This window comes from Cupressus sempervirens, chromosome 8 (assembly GCF_028749045.1).
Source record: "Cupressus sempervirens isolate cs-2001-9-10 chromosome 8, ASM2874904v1, whole genome shotgun sequence".
In the NCBI taxonomy this organism is placed as follows: domain Eukaryota; kingdom Viridiplantae; phylum Streptophyta; class Pinopsida; order Cupressales; family Cupressaceae; genus Cupressus; species Cupressus sempervirens.
The window spans coordinates 539,459,967-539,485,363 of NC_143125.1; the positions used below are offsets into that span (position 1 = coordinate 539,459,967).

The 25,397-nt window shown below is 37.0% G+C and overlaps 1 protein-coding gene across 4 annotated transcripts in view; it reads left to right on the plus strand.

Moving 5' to 3' along the window:
• The window catches only part of LOC149543575 (inner membrane protein PPF-1, chloroplastic-like), a 223,081-nt gene that overhangs the window by 7,991 nt on the left and 189,693 nt on the right, over window positions 1-25,397 (plus strand). For 2 of the 4 annotated variants that reach the window (XM_089798350.1, XM_089798351.1), the window contains exon 2: window positions 13,848-13,958. The exons of the other annotated variants lie outside the window; for them this stretch is intronic. In XM_089798350.1, the coding sequence (XP_089654476.1) occupies window positions 13,848-13,958 (111 nt within the window). The remainder of the gene's footprint in view (window positions 1-13,847; window positions 13,959-25,397) is intronic. 4 annotated transcript variants of the gene reach the window in all.

A 25,397-nucleotide genomic window follows, 5' to 3' on the forward strand; every position in this document is an offset into this window, starting at 1 on the left:
CATTTCTACAAACACTTGGCATTCATACTAATGACTGAAACACATAAGTACAATCTGACATTTCATTAAACAGTTGTGGTACAACCTTTTATCTCCTTATTTAATACCAAATGTTTACAATGAACACTAATAGAGCTGAAGTAAACAATGCCAATATCAAACTAATGATGTTGCAATTCATAGTATCATCTCTATGGAAATTACAACTAAAAAATTTAGGAGGCAGCCCTTTAATTTACAGCAGTAATACCATGAACGATGATGGACATTAATTACTATGCCATCTCCCAACAAAATGCAGATCGCATCTAATCAAGGATGAACACTACCTTTTCAAGAATGCTAAAAACACCCACACGTGGCTGCCAGGTAATTGCCACGCCAGTAAAGCTGGTTCACGCCAATGAGGAGAGGTGTTTTGCACAGAAGAAATGCCCGTAATGGCATCGAAGGAGTAGAATAATGATTGGGATAAGGAGCGCTCGATCACACACAATACATAGAAAGCAAATTGCTGCCCAACAATGTAACAATATCAGATAAAATCCAATCCCAATCTGCTGGTAAATTGATAACAAAATACAGAGATAAATGACGCTCAATTGCAGAGATAATAGATGCCAACTTTGCAACACACATCCACCTTCCAGAACACAGTAATCACAGGCTAGAAGGCTGAAATATAAATGTCCAATTTAGTCCAAAATTATCAATCTAATTTTCTATACAACAACAAACTGATGCACATATCAAGAGGAATTAGTTGTCAAGAAATTCGCAAACTTCAAATCCTCAAGAAACTTCACTAGTAATTAAAAAACAATAGACAAGAATGAAATCTTTTTCTCCATGAACTCTTTTTTATAATGCAACTTGGCTTCTTCTTGACACTTTTCATTATAGAGCCTTCATCAATATACTTTTCAATTAAAAGCTCTCATTTAATAATAATTTGGCCACTAAAAAAATAATAACTACCAAAATACTTATCCTTTAAACATGAATCACACCTATTATTTTCCCATGTGAAATACACTTTCCTAAAATAGAAAGGGTCCCTCTCAAGCATCACTAGACTTGCCATAAATAGCAGGTGCACGAAATTAAGCCCAAATGAAGTCCAATTTGAGCCAAACGAAGACCAAATTGGAGCATATTGAATCGTAAAGAAGACAAGACCCTCCCATAGCCAAGCCTTTGCCTAGAAGACCCTCTATCCACAATAATTAGCCTACGAGGATCACAATAATAGGCCAATCCCTCAAAACTCTGATGCTAGCAAAAATGGGGACATGACATTGTAATGATGCTCATGAAGGCGTGTGTATTGTTCCCTATTTTGAGGACCAAATTTAATAATAATATTAGAATAATTAAATAATTACCAAATAATATAATATCAAAATAATAATATATTGTTAATAATAATATATTATTATTAATAGAAAGAATAAATAATAATAAAATATAAATGATAATATAAGAAGACTACGATTATAACATACAAAATTATATAACTGCAATATATTAATAACGAGAATAAATAAAAATATTCATGACATTTTGATTTTGATTATATTATGACTATGTGATGAAGAATCCATTATTAAAGGGTTTGATGCTAAGATTACAACCCAGAGTCATATCTATTGGATTTTTGAGAACAAGATATAAGTAACTTCTTTATCACTTCAAGTAGGGGAAGATTAATAGGAAAATGTATGTAATCTAGTACATAGAGGAACGGAGAAATAGAGATTTCAAATACTAAATAAAAATACATGGGGGAACGAGAGACTAGATAGAGGCAAGAGGAGTGATTAATAAGGAGTGATTAATAAGGAGATATATATACACCGCGATATAAAAGGTTCGACAGTTGGAACATGTTCACAATGCTAGTAAAAAATAATCAATACTGACCACAAAGGTTTTGAATACGAATAACAATCAAGAGACCATCAATGGAAGATACAATGTGTGATATTTTGGAGGGATCTGGAACATAACAAGGCATCCACGCAGCATACACGGTATAGAAGAAAAATAGTGATGGAATTACATACTGGCAAGAGCATCGCACATCGTAGGTAGAACGTAGACATTAATCATCGTGGGTGGTTAGTACTAAGAGAAGACAGACAATGCATACTGAGTTGGATTTATCTCTCTAATGGAAGGAAATGACGTTTGTAACCCATTTGCTACCATGCAAGCATCTACTAGAAAATATCTTATGACACAACCTACCGCAACCACTAATAGAAAAGATTCATGATAAATACATAAATAGTTGTCTTATCCAGAGGAGAAGTTTCCACATATGGGTCAATAATTATGCAAAGCAAGTATATAATACATTGTGCATGTATCAAATAGGGAACTTAAAGTTTATATAGGAGAGATTATTGAATAAGAGATTAGACACTTAGAGAGATCCAAGGAACGCACCCCTAATCTAGTCAGCAATAATAATAAGCCTGGCCAAATATATCGACAAAACAGAGATAATTCCCATTTGGTTTCATTATTATAAGGAAAGAGAATTAGTGGGGACTTTGACATCTATAGGCAGTGAACATCAAATCTGTGAATTCATATATAAGGGAAGGAGGACATTGAGTATTGATACGAGAATAATATAATAATAAGTTACAGTTGCATAACCGATAACAGAGGAAACGTCTTTTCTGGATAAAACTTGAAACAACATCCATATTGCTACTAGGACAAATATAGGTGTCTAAGTATATATTATAGATATCATCATTGTGGGGAGGACCGATCAAGTTCAGACATCACAGCAACATAAGGTTTTGCAGAAAGATAAGTTTTCCTTACTGAAGAAAGAAAAATTCCCTTTATATAGTATCAAATTAAGATGTGTTCTCAAGAAGCAATTGGACACATAGTTGCATCAATATTTGACATAGCTACAATACATTAGCCTTGACTTATATAGAATAAGTCATATTCGATATTTCTGATTCCATTGTATAAATTTTCAAAGCCAAATTAGGTTAGTACAAAGATCAGCATATACAATTGTGTCATCTGCAAAAAAGTTTTGCGAGGATAAGAACATTGTGCTTCATTTTATAAATACTTTACTGGAAAGAGGCATTTTACAAATTGGACTTAGCAAATCCAGTTTCAAATTGTAGAGGATCTTGGATGGGACATTATAATGAGTATGCCTTTGCATGGTCTTGTGTAATCAATTGTACATTGGGGAAGTTCTAACATGCTGACCTAATTAATTATTTGTAAAGGGCATGAAGGAAAGTTGTTTTCCTTGGTAAGGTATGTATGGGCAGTATGAATGGTATGTCTTGATACCTATGATGCCAGCCTTGATTATTTGAGTAGAGTAGTGATGATGTTAGTTAATTAAGTGGACTTCAAAGGAATTTTTTTGACAAATAAGTTGCAGGTCAGTCAATTCATATTTATTGGATATGATATCTTGAAAGTTTTGTCTTTCCTGTTTGTTGGAGCATTTAGAGTTTAGACAATGGGTACCATCCCTACCAAGGTTTTCCCTCTGATCAAGGGTTTCCCTAGTCAAAAAATCATTGTGTTATGGTGTATGATTTCTTATTGTTGTGCATCATTGTTTTAATTGTTGGAGTTCAAATTTATCAGTTTGGATTAAATTATGTTTGTTCACAACTGATACACCTCCCCCCCTCTCTCCCTCTCATTTGTGTGTGGACTTTTCTTTTTGACAGTCAATGGTCCAACTTTTCAGATCCTTTTTACAAATCGCTTCCTTTGTTAAAAGACCCTGCTTTTAATGCATTTCAATGCACACAAACTGTTTTTTCCTTCATTAAGCTTAGAGTCAAGACCTAAGGGATATCTCTTGTGTCAAAGTCTGTTGGGACTCCTAGGTGGCTCTCTCTATGTCCTTGTCATTTGTATAGTACCTATACTTCTAGTTAGCCTACATGCTTATTTAGCAAATGGTACATCCCTTGTGAGAGTATCTTGACAAAACACTAAAGTAATTCACAACTTGCTAATGCTCAACCCCAAAACCCCAAGGGTTTTCACCAGAGAGAAAATAATAAACTTTAAAATGCTACAAATGAGCCCCAAAATCCTTTTTTTTATAAACTCCAAGCTCAACATCCTAATTAGGGTTGTGCAACCATTCAATTTCACCTTATGTCTTTCTAAGTTGTTACCCACCACCAAAGCACTTTCTAAAATTATTTAAAACCTTAGACGCCATTGTAAAGTCACTTCAATTACATTTTAATAATGTTAGTGGAATATTTCATTTAACTTTTGTATTTGTACTTTATTTATAACGATATCTGAAAACACCTTATGTCACCTAGATATTATCAATTTAAGAAATCACCAACCATCCTAATATAGTAACTTTGCCAAGTTACTAGATTGGTGTTTGGATTGACACTTATTATAAATAGTATGGAAAAATTCTCTGAAATCCCTCGAAACATTGTCAATCAACTCCAATAAATCCTTTGAGCTCACTTGCAACAGAAAACTACTCCTTTGAACTGGTTAACACAAACCTTGAAAATAAGAAACAATTGCACTGCTCAGGAACATAGAAAAGAAGGGGCATTCCATTTGTATAAGACTTGCTAATTGAATGCCTAGACTTATGGTTATTGTTATGGTAAATCGATGTTGTATTAAAAAAAGGAGATGAAAGCTCCTTAAATAGATTTACAAAGATGATGTATCTAGATTTACAAAGATGGTGTTTCTAAACGAAACAATTGTGAACTAAAGAAGAAAATAGAAACTGCGTGATAAACTAAAGACTAAGATGACCATGAAAGAAACATTACAATATTTTACTAACCTCCCTTATTGCTCATCGCCTAACTACCTTTCAAAAGAATGTACATGTCTTGTGGTCATTAATTCTTCAAAACATTTTGCTGCTGTTGAGATTGTTCGTGGATCTGCAAAATGTTAATGACCAAGAGTAGCCAAAATATGTCCAGAGGAAAATAGAGAATGTTGACCCCTTCTTTAGAATGCTCTGCAACAAGAGACAAGAGCTTGCCACTAACCCTGCGACTAAGATGAGTTTGCCACTAACCCTCAAAAAATCTGCAAAACTTTTGACTAGAAATCATCACAAAGCTCCAACCTAACGTTTGATAACAAAGCTTTCCTTCTCTATAGCCGGAGACACACACCAAGTGTTGACTTGGTGGTCAACACCTCCTTAGAGATTCACAACATGGCTTAACTGCCTCCCATGGATCTGGTTAAATCTGACATTTTTAGTAGGCATTGAAAGTTCGAGTTTTTGATGCAATGACAATTGATTCCAACAATTGGTATCAGAGCCTTGGGTCATGGGTTCGAGTTCCCCTTCAGTGGATGTTGAAGGCTCAGTCAGTGCTGAGGGGGAGATTATTGACTTGGTGGTCTGTACCTTAGAGATTTGAGACATGGCTTAACTGCCTCCCATGTATCAGGTTAAATTTGAAATTCCTTGGGCATTGAAAGTTCAAGCTTTTGGTGCAGTGACAAATAATTCCAATACCGAGAATGGCTGCCATGATTTTAAGGAAAAATTGGCAAGCACTCCAAAATTTTGGAGAAGAACAAGATGCCCTTCAATAAATAGCGCAAAGTTACGATTTTAAAGGGAAAACTTGCCAAAACCAAGATTACAAATCATTATTTTTTTCAGAAGAAATAGTAATAACTCACAAAGGAATCCTACACAACTTTATGAATTACAGATTGTAGAAATGATTTTTGAGGATAGAATTGAAAAACCAAATGGAAAGTTAGCACAAAATCCTAGATATGGATGAACATACAGAACATCATTTTCAAGGAAAAAAATGAAAACCCATTCTAGAAACTAGAGAGCCCTCTCTAACAAGAGCAAATGCTTAATTTTTGAGGAAAAAATAATAAATCCCAATTTTTTTTTTAAAGGGACAAAATTATTAAAACCCACCAATTCTTTTTAAAGGGAAAACAATTATGGAAACCCATCATAAAATTTTAAGGGAAAAAACTCTGAAAACCCATTTGGAAAACATGAGATTTCACATGGTAAACAACACATGCAAGCAACATGTGACCAACAAAAAACACATGCAAGCAACTTACAACTCACATAAAACACATGCAAGCAACATGAAAGAATGTGCAAGTGCATGCAACCCTAAAAAATTAGAGAGTTTTGTTGAATATAGGAAATTGCACGATCAAAACCCTTGGCTAGGGTTGCGATTTTAGGTAGAAATCGTTGAAGACGAACCACAAGATTTTCATAACATACCTCTAGGGATTTTTATTTTAAAAAATCGAAAAACAAATTTTTGGAAATATATTCCAAACCATAAGAGGCTTGAATTTTTCTTAATATTTTTTGCCAAACTTTCTAAAATACCATTGATCCGCTTTGATACCATGTTATTGTAAATCTATGTTGTATTGAATGGAGGAGGTGAAGCCTCCTTAAATAGATTTAAAAAGATGATGTATGTAAAAGAAACAATTGTGAACTAAAGATGAAAGTAGAAACTACCTAATAAACTAAAGACTAACTAAGATGACCATTAAAGAAACATTACAATATTTAAATGGTTATTGACCACATTACTGACAACAATCGAATCACAAGTAATTACACTAGTACTTAATTCTGACAAAAGATTAACATATCAAGTCAGGTTAAAAGCAAAGCATTTATTTATTGCAACTGTTTACATATTCTAGCATAGTCTTCATGATTTATTGTAAATCACTTTTCACATGGCATTGTGATTGGCTGCTGTGCCCTGAGTTGTGGATCAAACTTGTCACGAGTTCAGTTCACTTAATTAATAGTGTAATATCCCCATCATAAAATAGATTATTAATCAAACTATTGTTAATGGGTCTATTGATTTAATATATCTTGGACCCATTTTTGTTTTGTTTCCCTTTTTGTGTTGCCTTTGGCCATCTTTGTACACCCTCAGAAAGTTTTCCCTGACGGGTATTTAAGCATTGGCTTGTAGGTAGTCATTAGGTATGCATTTTGGATTATTTCTTATATTGCTAATTCTTGTTGGGATTCTCTGCTTGTTCACCATTTCGGAAGTGAAAGATCTTCCCTATTTGACTTGTTTCTGGTTTTGGTGGGATTCAACCCTCACCCTATTCCGTCGCTTGTAATGCTTCGCTCGGATCTGACAAATTAGAGCACCATCATATTGCGAATTGAACAAATAACTTGTTTATTTGATCTGCTCTCTTGTGTTCAATCTCTGGTGAATATTGGTGTTTTCTCTATTGATTGGTGTATCTTCCGTACAATCTGTCAACTGCATTTCCTCTTACTCTAAGCTCCATCCACCGTCCGTACGACCCTCCTTTGGCAGCTATTTAGTACCTACCATATAGCCTACCTATTGCTCTACTGTACAACGTGATTTTTGCATCACTGTACGGCCTCCTGGTTATCACTTTTGTAGTGTCCCCCTATAGTATGACCACCATAGCCTCCTCACCGTATGGCTACTTTGCACACCGTACGACCTTGACCCCAATCCATTGTACGACCTTTAGCCACTCCACCCTGTTTGTCACCGTACTGTCATTGAGCAACTGTACGATTTCCTCCACCCTTCAATACCGTACAACCCATAGTTCAGCTACACTATGCAATCATACTGTATGTGCATACCGTACAATCCTATTGACTTGAGGTCAGTCGAGTCATCACACGGAGGTCAGTAACATTATAGTGGTATCAGAGCTTTGATCCTGCCAGCTTGTGGAGAATGAATGAGAGTTTATAGTCGGAAGAGAAGAACCCATTCCGTTGATATAATGGCTGCCGAATTGGAATCCACAGTTGCCGAACTCATGGCACTACTGAGAGAACTTGTGAGGAATTAGGCACAGATCAATGATACCCAGCGACTCATGGAAGAGACTCTCAAAAAGTTGGCAGACAATAAAATATCCAGAGAACAAAATGGTCACAATGCGGACTTCGTGTTGGGTAATGAAAACCCTCATCCAACATGCTCTCAACCTTCCATGCCGTCTTTTCCCCACGAACAGAGACACCACTTGGAGGGAAGCAGTTGACCCTTGAAGAAATGCAAGAACAACTGAGAGAAGATTGAAAGAATGCGAATTTTGAGGAAGATACATCCTATAAAGATTATGCAGATCTGAGAATGAGATATTCGGGAGGCGGAAACAAAGGATATTTTAATGATGATCTTAGAAGGAAGTTGAGTAAAGTAAATTTGTCATCATTTGACGAATTTGGATCCATATCTGTGCAAGCGTGGGTAATGAAGGCAGATACTTACTTCTAGCTTAATCCCATGCCAAAAGAAGAAGCAATTAAATTTGCGGCCTTAGACTTGGAGGGAGTTGTGCATGAACGGTGGCATCACGACACCATCACGCTGGGGCATGTTCAAATGAATACCTATGCGGAATTTACTGAGAGATTGATAGTAAAGATCCAAAACTCAATTTCAAAGATTTGACACAACTGAGGCAAACTGGATTGGTTGACCAGTACATTGACGAACATTTTTGAAAGAAGACAAATAGTGCTTTTCATGGACGGACTGACAAAACCACTGAAGGGTTGGGTAAAAGGGTTCAATCCTGCCACCATGTCGGAGGCCATTAAGAAGGCAAAGAGTATGACATCATCAACGATGTCATCCTCACGAAGTTACTCACATTCCAAACCGTTGGTGTTTCCGACAGATAAAGATAACAAATCTCCATTAAGAAAGCTGTCGTTGGACGAAGCGACCAGATAGGAGCTTCGAAGGAAGAAACTATGTTTCAATTGCAAAGGACCATAGGAACTTGGGCATAGATGCCTCGGGAAAGGGAAAATCTAGTACATTGAGGTCATGTCCGATGATGAGGACGAACAAGAAGATATACCCTTTGAAGATAACCAAACCCACGAAGACACCAAATTGGTTAGTTTGAACCGGACGAAAAGAATTGCAGCATTGGTGCGACGCTTAGGAACTATCGCCCTAGCCGGTAGCCTGAGGTGCACGGCATTTCTTGTACGGGGAACCCTTCAAGGACAAAGGGTTATGGTGATGCTTGATAGTGGAACCACTCTAAATTTCATAAACTCATCTCTAGTGAAATCAAGAGGTCTACCTATGGAAACGCATGCAGGATTCCAGGTCAAGGTTGCCGGAGGGACTCTTCTGCCCTGTACACACCTTGTTCCTCAGCTAAGTATCACAATGGTGATCAAAGACTTCTTCATGGTGGACCTTGATGACATGGAGGTTATTTTGGGCATACAGTGGATGGAGACACTTGATGAATACACTCAGAGCTTCAAAATGATGGATTTCACTTTTGTTGTTGATGGAAAGACGATTGTTTTCCACAGATGGCAAATGAGGGTCCGAAGGAAGTTTCTGCACATCGGATGGAGGCAATTTTTCGGCGTGATGATGTTGCTTGGGCTGCACACTGTTTTGTCTTGGCAAACTTATAAAAGGGCAACTGACACCTCCCCAGGATAATGATCTCTAGAATATTTTTAGCGATCACGATCAAGTTTTTATAGACATTCGTCCTGGCATACCGCCTCATCAAGGGTTTGAACATACTATCGAGATGGAAACAAGAGCCAAGACAGTCATAACCACACCTTACTGCCATTCCAAGAGATTCAAAGACGAGATCGAAAAGACAATTCAAGAACTGCTAGAGAAAGGATGGATCTGTCCTAGTTCTAGCCCTTTTGCATCATCAGTGGCATTGGTCAAAAAGGACGGGATCATGCACATGTGTGTGGACTACCATGTGTTGAACAAAAAAAAAAAAAGAATAGATATCCCATTCCAAGGATAGATGAGTTGTTGGATGAATTACATGATGCAGTCTATTTTTCGAAAATAGATCTTTGTTCCAGATACCATCAGATCCACATGAGGGAGGAAGACATGGAAAAATCGGCTTTTCGTTGTCACTATGGGCATTATGAGTTCTTGGTCATGCCTTTCAGATTAATGAATGCACCTGTTGCATTCCAATCATGCATAAATTGCATCTTCAACAAAACAATTACTTAAGTACTTATTGGTATTTTTTAATGACATTTTTATTTACAACAGGACATGGGAAGAGCACTTGAAGCATTTGTATGAAGTCCTAAAGATCATGAAGGATCAGGCTTTGTTCGCCAAGCAATCCAAGTGTGAATTCAGTATGACAGAAGTATTGTACATTGGACATGTTGTCAGTAAATATGGCATTCAAGTTCATTAGGAGAAGATTTAGGTTATCCTTGATTGGCCTCCCCAAAAATCACTCATGGAGTTGCGAGGATTTCTTGGATTGTGTAGTTATTATCGGAGGTTTGTAAAAGGGTTCTCTTAGCTCAGCACACCACAAACAGATCTGACAAGAAAGGGGTCCTTCCCATGGAATGAAAAGGCACAACTCACTTTTGATAAGCTGAAGGAAGAAATGAGCACTTGTCTTGTGCTTGCTTTACCTGATTTCACTCGACCGTTCATTATGGAGTGCGATGCATTTGGAGAAGGCATTGGCACAGTACTAATGCAAGATAGACACCCCATATCCTATAAGAGTAGGAAGCTTACACAAACAGAACGCTTATATTCCATCTATGACAAAGAGATGTTGGCCATTGTACAAACACTAACCAAGTTCCAACAGTATCTGGTGAGTGCCAAGTTTGTCGTTTGTACAGATGACAATAGTTTGAGATCATTTCTGGAGCAACAAGATTCGAACGAGAGACAACAAAAATGGGTAAGCAAGGTTCAGGCTTTTGATTTTGACATTGAATATGTGAAAGGAAAGAACAATGTGGTTGCAGATGCCTTGTCCAAGAAACCCGCCATTTGCTTACTAACCCAGATTTCAGCTGACTGGAAAGCACATTTGTTGGTAGAATATTCCAAAAACACATTTTCCTGTGAGCTAATGGATAACAACACCCAGGATGATTGGTATAAAGTGGTGGATGACATCATTTACTATAAGAATCGCATATTTTTAGTGTCGGAATCCAAATTGAAGCAGAAAATCTTGAAGGAGGTACATGACTCACCCTTGGTAGGACACCCGGGCTTCCTCAAAACGTACAGACATCTCAAGGAGAGGTTTTCATGGAAAGGGCTTAAAGGAGACGTATTGTAGTATGTAAGAGAGTGTGCGGTCTATTAGCAGGGCAAATCTGAACATACTCTACCTGTCGGGTTACTGCAACATCTGCCAATTCTAGAACATAAGTGGGAAAGTATCTCAATGGATTTCATAATTGGACTCCCCAAGGTGAACGAAAAGGATTGTATCTTCGTGGTGGTTGACAGATTGACAAAGTATGCACATTTCTTCGCTATCCCGTCAGATTTTCAGGCCACACAAGTTGCCGGTTTGTTTTTTAGAGAAGTCTTTCGTCTGCATGGGTTACCCCAAAACATTGTCAGTGATCAAGATGGGCGATTCATCAGTATCTTCTGGACAAAACTGTTTCGGTTGGCAGGGACAAAATTATCACCAAGTATTAGTTACCACCCTTTCAGAGACGAACAAATGGAGATTGTGAACAAGTGGCTCGAAGGTTATCTTCGGAACTATGTTTCAGCACAACAATGGATGTGGGTCAAATGGATACACCTAGGGGAATATTGTTACAATACCACGTACCACATGTCCATTGGGATGGCAACCTTCAAAGCTCTATATGGGTACAAAACCCTTTCCTTCATCGACACAGTTCTGGGACACAGTTGCACACCAAGGGTGATGGATTGGCTTCAGGAGGGATAGGACATCCTAAGAGACTTGAAGGAAAACTTACAATGGGCACAGAACCAACAAAAGATGTATGCCGACAGACATTGAATAGAAAGGAGTTTTGAAGTAGGAGACTTGGTCTACCTCAAGCTCCAGCCATATCGACAATCCTCATTGAAAGAAAAGGAAAAAAAAAAATTGAAGCCATGATTTTATGACCCTTATTGTGTAGTGCGCCACATTGGTGAAGGTCGCCTATGAACTAGAACTTCCAGAGAGGAGCCATATTCATAATGTTTTTCACGTTTTCTACTTGAAGAAAGCTGTGGGACAGAATGTCATGGTAGCTACAGATCTTCCGCCGCTCAATGAAGAAGGAAAGCTCATATTGGAACCAATAGAGATTATTGAAGTACGTGAGAAGACCCTGGGGAATTGAATGGTGAAGGAATATTTGGTACACTGGAAACACTTGCTGCTCGACGACGCAACCTGGGAATGCGAGCACATCCTACAACATCTAGCATTGCATTTGCTTGAGGACAAGCAAATTTTGGGACAGGAGGACTGTAGTATCCTTGTCATAAAATAGATTATTAATCAAACTATTGTTAATGGGTAGATTGATTTAATATATCTCGGACCCATTTTTGTTTTGTTTCTGTTGTTTGTGTTGCTGTCGGCTATCTTTGTACACCCACGGAAAGTTTTCCCTGATAGGTATTTAAGCACAGCTTGTAGGTAGTCATTAGGTATGCATTTTGGATTATTTCTTATATTGCGAATTCCTGTTGGGATTCTCTGCTTGTTCGCCATTTCGGAAATGAAAGATCTTCCCTATTTGGCTTGTTTCCAATTTCGGTGGGATTCAATCCTCACCCTATTCCGTCACCTGTAATGCAATTGAACAAATAACTTGTTGATTTGATTTGCTCTCTTGTGTTCAATCTCTAGTAAATATTGGTGTTTTCTCTGTTGATTGGTGTATCTTCCATACAATCTATCAATTGCATTTCCTCTTACTCTAAGCTCCATCCACCATTCGTACGACCCTCCTTTGGCAATTATTTAGTACCTACCATACGACCTGCTTTTTGCTCCACCGTACACCTTGATTGTTGCATCACTGTACGACCTCTTGGTTGTCACTTTTGTAATGCCCCCCTACCGTACGACCACCATAGCCTCCTCACTGTACGGCTACTCTGCACACTGTACGACCTTGACCCCACTCCACCATACAACCTTCAGCCACTCCACCCTGTCTGTCACTGTATTGTCATTGAGCAACCGTATGGCTTCCTCCACCCTTCAATACTGTACGACCCACAGTTCAACTACACCGTGCAGTCATACTGTATGTGTATACCGTACAATCCTATTGGCTTGAGGTCAGTTGAGTCACCACATGGAGGTCAGGAACATTACAAACAGTTGGTGCAAGATGAGCACATTTGATGGTTTTACTTGTGACAACACCATTTTACTTAATGGCATTTTCTTTCTTTTCATTTTGGAGAAGATTACTTTATTTTATGCTTTATTCACTACAAACATGTTCTGATTTTTGCTTATAGATTGGAGAAGCCTTAGAAACTTGTGATATGGTCTAAACTGCTTGATGTTCAGATTTGTTCTTTGGTTGTTTTTGGACATTATACAACATCTTTCTTTCTATGTCCATATTTATAAGCTTCTCAATGTCTAAAAAGCATATAGCTGATGTGTCCTACTCACATAAACATTAGTTTGGTGGTTCTTTATATTGTTAATCAAATAGCATCAGGCTGTTTTGGTAGTATAAAACATTTTGTAAGTAATATTTTTCAGACGAGCTGAGAATTTGGTGGAAATTTTCTTATGAGACTTAACATCAAATCTTAAGGGAAGAAGAAATCTTATTTTATTTTGGAGCTTCTTAATGCCAGCTAGTAGTATATCTCAATCTTAAATTGGCCACAGCATTAGAGGCCAAATTTTCATATAGTTCTTTACTAGCTGTATGTTGACTAAGGATTTGGGCTTGTTGAAGATTTTTGTCACCTTATCTTTGTTTTCATTATTTGTAGGTCTTGAAGGATGGCCTTACAGCAGTGCATGTTCCTTATGCATATGGTTTTGCGATTATCATGCTCACTGTTCTTGTAAAACTAGCTACTTTCCCTCTAACCCAAAAACAGGTATATGTACTTCCATTTCTATGATGGATATTTTGTAAGATAATTAAGTAGCACTTTGACTAACTTCATCTGACTAAAATGTCTTCTTCATAGGCTATGATGACCTAGGCTCAATCATGTTGGTTGTCACCTGGATTTTTGGGATTAGTTTTCAGCTATATTTTTTTTCTGTACTACATAAGCTGAATGAAAATCGAAACATACTTGTAAGTTGTGATATTTTAATCTAGCTGAAATAATTCATGCACTCTCCACTGATATACTCTACATAGATTGGATGGAGATATTTTAATCCTATTCAAAGGATTACAGTCAGAGTTTTTAAATGTGGAAACTTATTCAAAACGTATTTAGTTTGTAAAATTTCCAGATTCTATTGGTTCTATATTTAACTTCTAATTTAAAATTGAAGGTTTGTAGCTCCCTAATTATTAGGCGAGTTCCTATTTCAAACCATATTTTGTACGGCCATTTGGCACTTCTTGTTTGCATTTCTATAGAGATTTGTTTTCACTATCTTTTGGAAGACCAATGCAAAGGATGGACCATGGCAATATCAATTAAAAGCTTTAAAATAAGAACCTTTTTAAAACTTATGATTTATCTATAATAAAGCCAACATTAAAAAATGTTGGCACAAACTGTCATCTTAAGTTTAGAAAGCAAGAGCATAAAAGTCTTGTTTGATCAAATCTTTTATTGCCAAATTGTAAAAACCCCAATTGGTTATATCTTTGACAAGCATCGAATTTCTTTACTAAACAGTTGTTTGTTTGACATTTCTTCAAACACTTGTCCTGCAAAGTCTTTACCTGCTGTTCTTTGTTTCAGTTTGTATTGTGTTGAATTTGCTGTTCTTTGCTGCAATGGGTGTTTTTGAATACTTCTAATGATGCAAAATTGATTGGCAATGTAACAGAGATCATGTGCTACCTAGTTTTCAACTTTCTCATGCATATGAGTGATTGAAATTAGTTTTACATTTAGCAGATATATCGTCAAATACTTCCCACGCATTCTAGAAAAATCAAATGCCCATCTATAGCCAAAAGCATTTTTATTAACATTTGGCATGCAACATTCGCTATATGGATTAACCACTGAACTTGCAAATATATAATTATTATTGCTGTAACTATATTAAATTTCAATGAAATGTAAACTTGGTAACTGTCACCCTTAGTCGATTTGCAGCAGTACCGTTTAACAGGTTTCGACAGATCAATTGCCTCTGCTCGAATGAGCCCCCATGGCCAAAATACTTTCCACAGCTGGCCAGAATATGCTGCAACTTTTGCAGAGAATGCTTCCCACATTCGGGCATGCTGAGTGCTGGAAATAACACCTATAAACAACATCTTACCTGAAATTACAACACCCAGGTTGGCATTGTTTGCAAAGAACCTATGCCCTTAGAGAGGCATCAAAACTCAAAACTGATAGGGTGCTCTGCATGCCACAAAATGCAGATTAGCCCTTTAATTTTCACTGCCTGGACCAGTGATTTCTAGCATTTAAATTCCAAGAATATCAACGCTTCCAATGGCACTAAGTGTGACACCGAGGACCAAGAAATCCCACACACCAATATGCAGATGAGAAACGCCCATCAATAGATGAATTGGTCGCTTCACAAACTCTAAATTTGTTAGCATGAAATTGACTTCTCAGCTACATTGGAAACAATAAGAGAAGTCACACACAATTCCTCAGAATTCCTAACTCCAATTTCCACTATACCTCAGCAATGGAATGGAGGAAAGTACCACAACTTTCAATACCACCATTCTTCAGTAGTGGAATTGAATTCATAAACTCAAAAACCCTCACAAGAGACAAATAAAAAACAAATAGACAATTGGATACTTTCTCTCACAAATGGGCTCATATTTATAACACCATTTGACACTTAGCTTCCTCTACACATTTTTCACTTAAGAAGCTTCGTCTTCACAATTTCATTTTATAACATCAAATAATATAAAGTGCCTTAATAATAATAATAAAGCGCCATTACTTGGTTTATTACTAGATTGCCCTAGGTTGTCTTTTATTTTTATATTTATTTGAAATGTTGGACCAAAAGTACACTTTATAAGGTCAGAGTAGTTTGGTTGATAAAACAATAAAGCATTATCAATGCAAAAACATGTCTTTGACATGAAAAAATAAATCTGATATAATGTACATGTTGTCCTGCATTTTGTCACCACAAAATGTAGGTAATAGTACGGAACTTTTTCAAATTACTTTCGCATTTCTCTGAGTTTATTTCATTATTTAATTGGTTAGTATTGATTAACCAATCGGTACCAATTGATACAATGAATCCTTTTACTGAAGGCCTTCATCAAGTCTTTTTCGTTTTGCTTTTTGTCGAGCTTTTGCTTGATTTTTGAAGCCTTCACAGTCCATTCTTTGCTTTTGAGTTTGCGTTTGTTTGATTTTAGTCCTTTGGTTTTGCTCATGTCATGCCTTTCGTTTTCCCTTTTGATTCGGTCTAACCTAGAGGTCAATCGGAGTTGTCAGTCAAGAGATATGGTCATTTTAGTGCCTCAAAAGTGGACATTTTAGGTGCAACAGCACGAATTAAAAAACAATGATGTTATATTTTCATTTTGACATTCACTTTTTGAAAATATAACATTTTACTCACTTTTTGTTATGTTTTGAAGTTACTTTTCATTTAAAATTTATAACTTAAAGTGACTATAGTGCACTTTATGTTATAATTTTAAGTTGAGTTACTTTTTAATTTTTCACGTAAAGTGATTATAAAACTATATAGTTACTTTTTAAATTCTTGATTTTTAAATCAAATACTTATATAAATGTCATTTTAACTTAATGTTTATGACTTATATTGATTAATATAATGCATAAATGTTATTTTTGATCCATATTGTTGACATTTTTATAAAAATAAGTGAAATGCATAACTTAAAAGCCTAAAAGTGGACATTTTATGTGCATATGCATGTAAAAAACTATGAAAAGTGGAAAGTTTTCATGCTAATGCATATGAAAACCAAGGTTGCATGGGTACGTGGGTACGGGAACGGGAACGGGTACGGGAGCGGGTACGGGTACGCATATTTTTCAAAATAGGGGACTGGGGTACGTGTGTAAGCCTAATTTTTTCTATATAATTAATATTTTATAGAAAATATAAAAATCAAAATATTTGTCATGAGTCATGACATTGAGCATTCAAAACAAGAAATTTGAAAATATAAGCCATAAGTCAAATATATATATATATGCTATTGCTGAATGTTTAAAGTATTTGTCATTATTGGGGACGGAGGTACTTGGGTATGTCAAACTTACTTAAAAATTACACTTTTATATTTATAAAAAATCTGATTTTATGAGTCATGACAATGGTTTTTCAAAACAAGAACAGTGATAAAGTTTGCAAATGTAATGTACTGTTTTCAGTTTCAGATTTGCTATATGTTTGAAATAATAATACATGATAAATGCTTAGATGCATAACAAAGAAGGCAGACTTCAAACATGAACAAGAAGATCCTAAACCATATGACAATGACATATTGCAAATGATAAACTTTTAACTTGAACAGTGATAAAGTTTATTGTTAATGAGTATCGAAGTTTCAAACTGATTTGGTATTGAATTAAGTTTGATAAGCAACAAGCTAATACAAAAACAAAAAACCAAAAAAAAAAATCAGAATCTTAATCAAGGTCCTTAGCTATGATGCTCTCCACCGAGTACCCGGTACGTGGGATACGTGTACCCGGTACTTGGGTACGTGGGTACGAGTACCAGGGGTGTGGGTACGAGTACCCATGCAACCTTGATGAAAACTCATTTTGAGGACCTTTTTCAAGTCATTACATCAAAAACTTGTAAAAGTGGACCTTTTTGATGCAATGACATGAAAAGTTGAGTTTTCATGCTTGTGCATGAAAAATGTGAGATATGTTTATAAAATATGTAAGTGACTCCAAAAAGTGAGATTTTGGAGACTTACACATTTTAAAATATGTAATGGGCTTCAAAAAGTGAGATTATATCTCAAGACATCTTTTAAAACATGCATTGGACTCAAAAAGGTCCTAGTTTGCCTTCTTACATGTTTTAAAATATGTAATGAACATAAAAATGTCCTATTATGTGAAGAAAACATGTTCTTGCTCCAAAAACCTCCTATTTTGATCATAACTTCTGATTTTCTCCATGGATTTGAATGAAATCAGTTGCATTCATCATGTTTTGGAGAGGTGATCATTTTGCCCTCATAAAAAATTAAGTTATTGCACCCAAAAATGTGTTTGAAACTCCCAAGCTAGGGCATGTTTTTTGCATAAAACTCCATAAATCTGCCAAGTTTGATCACATTTTTACATGAGATCAAGCTGTTTTTACCTCATTAGGTGATTATATTGGTTGAGGATCATTATTTTGGTGTTAAATCATCAAAACGTTTTACTTTGAAGATCACGTTTTTTTGCTTGTTTTGGCAAAAACGGCTCAAGAACATGCAATCTTTAAAACGTTACAAGGAGGAGCTAATCTAGGACACGTTTTGGCATTTTGCTAAATAATCTCCTTGTTTGCTGCCCTTCATCATTCGGATTTTGGAGATTTGAAAAGTTCTCATCATTTTTGAAGAAAATTTCAAATAAATAGCATCTTTTCCTTCATTTTTGGCATGTATTCATCATGTAAGTGGACCTCTTCATTCTTACATTTTAATTCATGCGTATCCTTGCTGATTTTATGCATGAAATCGTTGAATGGATGCCATTTGTGAAAATCTTTGCCTTAGAATGTGCATTTTTTCTTTAAATATGAATTTCTCCTTCATTTTGATGTTTTTGGTTCTTCCCCAAGTTCCAAATTCGAATTTTATCTTTGAAGTGCATTGCATCTTGGCATGTTTTGAGTTGTTTTCAAAGGTATGTTGTTTTCCTTTTGTGTTTTTGTTTGCCGGTTTTTCTCCATTCGGAGAAGTTGCAAGTTTTTTTTCAAAAACTTGTTTTTCCTTCATTACATGCGAAAGCGTTATCATTTTTCACATTCCATTTCCATGTCATTACACCTCACATCTCATCTGACAGATGTGATTACATGTTTTTCACCTCATTCGCCATTCACACATGCATGTAATCCCATTTTCTGTTTCCATTCGCACAACACGATTATACGAAATGCTTTACGTGTAATTGCATCCAAAAGGTTCGATTTTGATCTCAAGTCTTATGTTGAAAAGACAAAAAAGATGTTATTTTCGCTTTCCGTGAATTTTGACTTCTTTCTTCCTCCAAAAGTGACTATATAATTCATTATCCCACCTCCATTGTTTCATTTCCATCTTCATATACGCATTCGCACTTACATGAATAAGTACATGTTTCCGTATCTTTCCATGCTTTCCAGCTTAGCCTTCATCTGCATATGCATGTAAAACGTATCTTTCACTTACACTTGCATCTCATTTCACCCACCACCTTCCGTTACATGTTGCATTTACATGTAATCCATTTTCCGTGCAGTGACATCTTGAAACCCAAGTCACTTTTTGAAAATCGGCAATCTCCATTTACACGCATTCCTATGCGCTAAGCACTTTACTTCGAAAAAAGAAAAGGGAGTTAAAGGTGCTGATGGAAAGTTGTTTCGAGTGTACATCCGAACATCGTCAAGAAGGTTTTCAAAGTGTCAAAGACTCAAGTTTGTGCTGATCTACAAAGGAGAATTCACAAAAACTTGAGCGAGAAAAGATGGATCACATCAAGTTTCCACATGATAATGGACAATTCATCAAAGAGAGCTAGAGGTTGTCAAAAGACGCAACACTATGGTTATCAACGTGAATGCAGCAGTACAAGGTACAAGAACTCCCAATCCTGTTATCATCTAGGATTGCATCGTCAAGTACAAGGCCTTTCAGAATTGTTCTTTTCTCTTCCGTCTTCTTTCTTATTCTTTCATGTTTGTAGTTGGAGAAGATGCATTGCATGAAAAAGTGTAATTACATGTAATGCGAGTTACATGTGTATGTAAAAGATGTAATGTGAGTTGCACGTGCAGTTGTATGTAACCCTATATTTTCTCTTGTAGTTAGACTTGGTCAAAGTTGGTTGAGTTGCTCCCACATTTTCCTCCCCCTTTTTCTCAACTTCTTTGCCTATATAAAGGAGTGCCCCCCTCATTGTAAAATTATCATTATCTTTATGCAAAAGAGCTCTGGAGAAATTGTGCCAGCAGAACTTTGTTTGTGTAGCACTATTTTGAGAGAAAGTGAATACAAAGGAACATTTGAGACTTAACTTTGATTAAGTGAAATTGTTATTTGTGTGAATTGTAAGCTGTGTCTATAATTCATTCAAGTTACCTTTGATTCGTACTATCTTTTGTTATTGATATTGTATCTTGTGATTGATAGAAAAGAGTTAAGAAACAATTGAATCCCGAGCTTTGACCAGGAACAATTATGAAAATCCATAGCTAGAAGCTTTGTCTATGGCTTATATTTTCATCTTAATTCGCAAAATAGTTAGATTGTTATTACTTTTAGGAGTCTTTGTGCCCTAATTGTAAAGATTTTACCACATAGAAGTACAACAGGACTTAGAGTCAAACTGGTACGTTTTGGCTAACCTTTGAGTTAGTTAAAATTTATCAGTATCACCGTTTCCAGCTCGTGATAGAAGTGTAATTAGAGATTCACCTTGCTCATTATTCGCCTTACGAATAAGTGGATCTTTTCTTGAAAGTTAAGAAGAAAGGATAATAGTAACACCCTCTTTATAAATCTCTCAATTTCTTGCTTACCTTGAGTTGATCCAAGGAATAGTGAGAAGGGGGAACCTTCCCTTTAAGGTAGGAGAGACTCTGTCTCACATGCTGTGGCTGGTCATCCTATTTTGCGACTGAATTTTTACCCAAAACTGTCGGTTGCAAAATATCCACCCAACAGTACAAAATGATTACAATGCACAAAATGATTGCGTAACAATTCAACGTTTAAATATTTCAAGAAGTTACCATCATGCTATGTACCTTTTTTGAAGGGTATAATTTCATTGGTTAAATGTATTGAAAGTAGTCATTCAAATTGTTTTGATAGAATATTGAATACATTGCATTGTCAAGGTGTTTTCTCGTTGACTGTTCTCGTAGTCGTATTTGAGAAAATATTTTCTAATGGGTATTTTTTTGGCAGCTATTCTTATGGTGTTTTGACATTTGATTTATGATGAAAATAAAATGCAGTTCTCTATGGATTTAGCAAACGCAATTTATCTTTTAATATTTGATTAAATTCGAGTGGATCAAGAACATAGTTATTTTGTTTGTCATTCCAAGGAAACAAACATATCTTAGTTTTTTGTGTGTTATAAGTACCTCTATTTGCTAATTATTCCGTTTTATAAATATTGGAATGTTAAATGTTTTATTTTTGAGATATTTGATAATTTCAAGATAGTAGTGAATAAATGGGCAAACATTTATTTTTAAAGTCACGTTGAGTACTAGATAGAGAATATTATTTAGATTTAGATTTAGAAATTTCTCTTGTATTTTATTGTTTAATTTTTTCTTAGGGTTAAAGAGCAACTTATCTCATTTGCTGTGAATGGTTATTAAATTTTAACAATAGAAGGGCAAGAAGTTTGAATGCAAGTCAAATAGGTCTAGCCACTAGTAGTGGGAAAGATACAAGGGGTGGACAATGATCCCATCCTTAAGCTCTAGAAAATGCTCTGCATAGGTCATCATAGGGCGAAATCCCCATTGGGGATGACCCAATTGGTGTTAATGTGCTATTTGTAAATGTCCAATTTGATGTGCATGTTCATTTCCTGTTCAGAAGGATGGAGATGAGCAGGGGCATCCAAAGAGTATCAAAACCAAGGGAGTTGGTCAAACTTGATATCGATTGAGCAAAGGAGAGCTGCGACTTGAGCATACCAATACTAGGCCCTATCAGAAGTGTAAGAAACTGCAATAGCCTTGAAAGAGTGGCAAGATAAGATTACCTCTATGACCCCTTTGTGGAATCTGTGAATTATTAAAGATGCTGTAGGAACCAAACTGGTTGAGGATTGTTCCAAGCCTGAAAGGCTGGGCATCAAACTGAGCAAGGAAAAGGACAATATTGTGAGGTGTATGTTGCTTGCATTTGATGATGTGCTGAAGAATAAGGGGCTGCACTTTCTTAATTGAGGCCCAATTTGATTCCAGTAGAGAAGCCCCCTAAACAATTGATCTATACAACACCGTTGGTCTAATTAGGGTGTCCATGAGGGTCATCTTGGACAAGGTCTTCTGAAATGGTGCCAAGAACATTGTCTCTCCAAAATAGACAAGGAACCATACCCTTTGTTGATACAGGGCCAAAGGGCCGAATACATGCTGAAACAAGGGCTAGAAAATTTGACCCCTAAATAAGTGTATGAAGAAGAGATGTCCACCTCGCTACCCTGGAAAACAAATTGGAGGCGAGAGGTCTTAGGACCATTGAAGATCATCACTTGGTCTTTCCCAGGTCAACTGTCAATTGACAAGATTCATAGAAAGAAGTAAGGCCATCAAGCAGATTCTGTAGAGTCTTAGGAGAGGAGGCCAAGTGAACCACATTAGTTGCAAAGAGAAAGATAGAAATCAAAACTCGGTACAAGTATTGGCCATTGTTCAAAAGTGAATGCTCTTGTAGAAAGCCCTCGAGCTCATTAATATACAACCCTTAGCGGGTGGGAGAAAGTGGACAGCCTTGCTGCACCCCAGTGGTGCATTGATGAAGTCCGAGGCCTCAAGAGGGGTCTCTATGCCACCGACCACCCTCTTGTAAGGTCTCATGATGGTACTGAAGAGAATCTCAAAGATGCCAATGTTGTAGAGCCTCTTGAAAAGGTAAACCTTGAGTACTGAGTCAATGGCCATGCAAAAATCCACAAAGCTACAATTTTCCTGTAAGGAGTGATGTTTAGCCTCTTCAAAATAGGCTTGAGAGTAAATATGTGATCCATGTTTTGGTAATGCAATCTGAACCGAGGCCGCCCGCACGAAACTGACGTTGATTCAACTCCTGAGAAAGGAGAGCGTGTAAAATTGTGGCATACAGTTTAGAGAAAGCATGCCCCACCATTATAGTCCTATACATAGTTTGGAAACTCAGACTCAAAGATTACTAGACAAGACCAAAATTTTTAACTCAGTAAAAACTCAACAACTTAAAAAGAACTAAAAATTTAAATCTCTTAAAGATTTTTTTTATAAAACTCAATTACAAAGTGTTTTAAATTAAAAATTTTCTTGAAAGAGAAAATGCATGGTTTTAGAGTAAAAACATGTGAAAAAACACATTTTAACAAGTGTTTTACTTGCATTGACATTTTTACCCATGTATTTTTTTGTCTATAAAAACATGAGAGTTAAACTTGTGAGTACTCCCCCAACAAAGAAAATATGGAGTACTCGACAACTTGGGGAGTACTTGGAGAGTTTGCAAACCATGGTCTTGTAGATATTGGGATCTACGATAGGCCCAACCTTGTATATCAGGTGTATGATATGCCATGACCAAGAGGGGACGATATCCTGTGCACTCCACCTTGTTGAAAAGGTCGGCGAGGAAAGGACCTAAAACTATGATGCCAAGCTTGAAGAATTCCCTTTTGGAACCCTTCCTCATTCACAACCTTGCTACTATTGATTATTTGATAACCTCCTTGACATTGGTGCACATGAAAAGATGATAATGGGTTAGGTGGATAACATGAATAGAGGGCTGGTCGTTGAAATCATAAAGAGTGGTTGTGTGGGAGACCAAGGAGTTGTAATCCAAAGTGGGGGAAGTGGACACTGACGAGGGAAAAGGATGTGCCAAAAGGCCTTGGAGGATTGCAAGAGCGAAGCATGGAGGATCCTATTGAGATGAACAATAAAGATGCACTTCTTATGGCAATGAATTGACGATAGCAGTTTTTAAGATGGGTGGAGGGAGCGAACGAATTGTAAAGTGTGGTGGAAGGACTTTCAATCCTTACAAAACCACCTATTCATGTGTTAGGTGCTATTGTGCTTGGGGAAAGGGGTCAATGAAGCAATATAATGGGGGAAGGAGAGGAGGGCAGTGTCCCAAATGGAGGTGGAGAGGTGGTCAAACATGGTAGAGGTGTGTTGGAGGGTGAAGGAATTCTAGGGAAGAAGTTGCCTGAGGTGACTGATAAAGAGGTCCAAGTCTCCACCATCAAAGCAAGGGGAAGCTTGTGGGGGTGGGGTACTGTCGCAAGTGGGGAGGAGAGGTGGGGGATGAGACGAAGGGAAGCACAAATAGTGAGGCTGAAAAGGGCATGGTCAGCGAGAGGGAATGGAGTGAGGGAGAAGTGGCTAATAGAGGGGACGAGGGAGGGCATAGGTTCAACACACTCGCACCACCACAATGAGGCCAACAAGTGAATGCATTAGAGCCCATAAAACAAGGACATCCATTCAAGACCACCAAATTAGAAGACTCACACAACTGCAAAAGTTGGTTACTGTACCTCGAAAGGGCTCCGAATAAGTCATCAAAGGATCTTTGGATGCCCAAGGAGGATAGGTTTATCTCACAATTGCACAAACAATCATCCACATGGTCGTGGAGGGGGGTTCGCAAGTCCTTGATCCATGTTTTGAAGTCCCCATAATGATAATGTCTCCCACCACAGAAAATTGCTGTCTTAAAGGTACCTATAGGGGTCCCCCTTTAACCCATCATGGATAACATAGAAAGAGGATCCAAAGTAAAGTAACACACTGCAATGGAAATGACCCTGCGATGCCACACCATCTGCCCAACCTAGATACAAGAATATGGAAGCACTATTGAAGAGAGAAAATAATGTCACATGAAGCCGATTGATGACAGAGCAAGCAATCCCCTTGGGCCCCCTAACACCACTTGAGCTCTGAACCTCGTCTTTAAAGGTAGATAACCAGTGATAGCTTGCCACCCTTGAAAGAGGACGAACAAGGCTCTCATGAGTCTCCATAACCATCAGAAGATCAAACAGGCCAATAGCGTCCTACAGCAGGCTTGACGTGGACCAAAGTGACCCATTGCCCTTCTAGCACTTGACATGTAAGGAATTGCGACCATGTTCCTTCATGTCCAGTTGCACATATGACCGTCATATAGCCACAACTACTATCCGTCTAACAACCCACTTCCCTTCTCACCTAGTTGTGGCCACAAGCTCTCTAGAATGTTTAAGTTCCACCAACTGAGATTTAGTAAGGTCCACACTGAGGAAGACCCGCTCGAATGCAAGAAAAACAATTTCCTTTTAGCCTTCAGAACCGAAAGCCTATTTGCAGGAGAGAGAAAAAAGAGAAACAACATGGAATCACACACCATCCAAGCTCTATCCAGAGTAATGTCATTGATATCGAATTGTTTGCTAAGAAAGTAGTAGCTT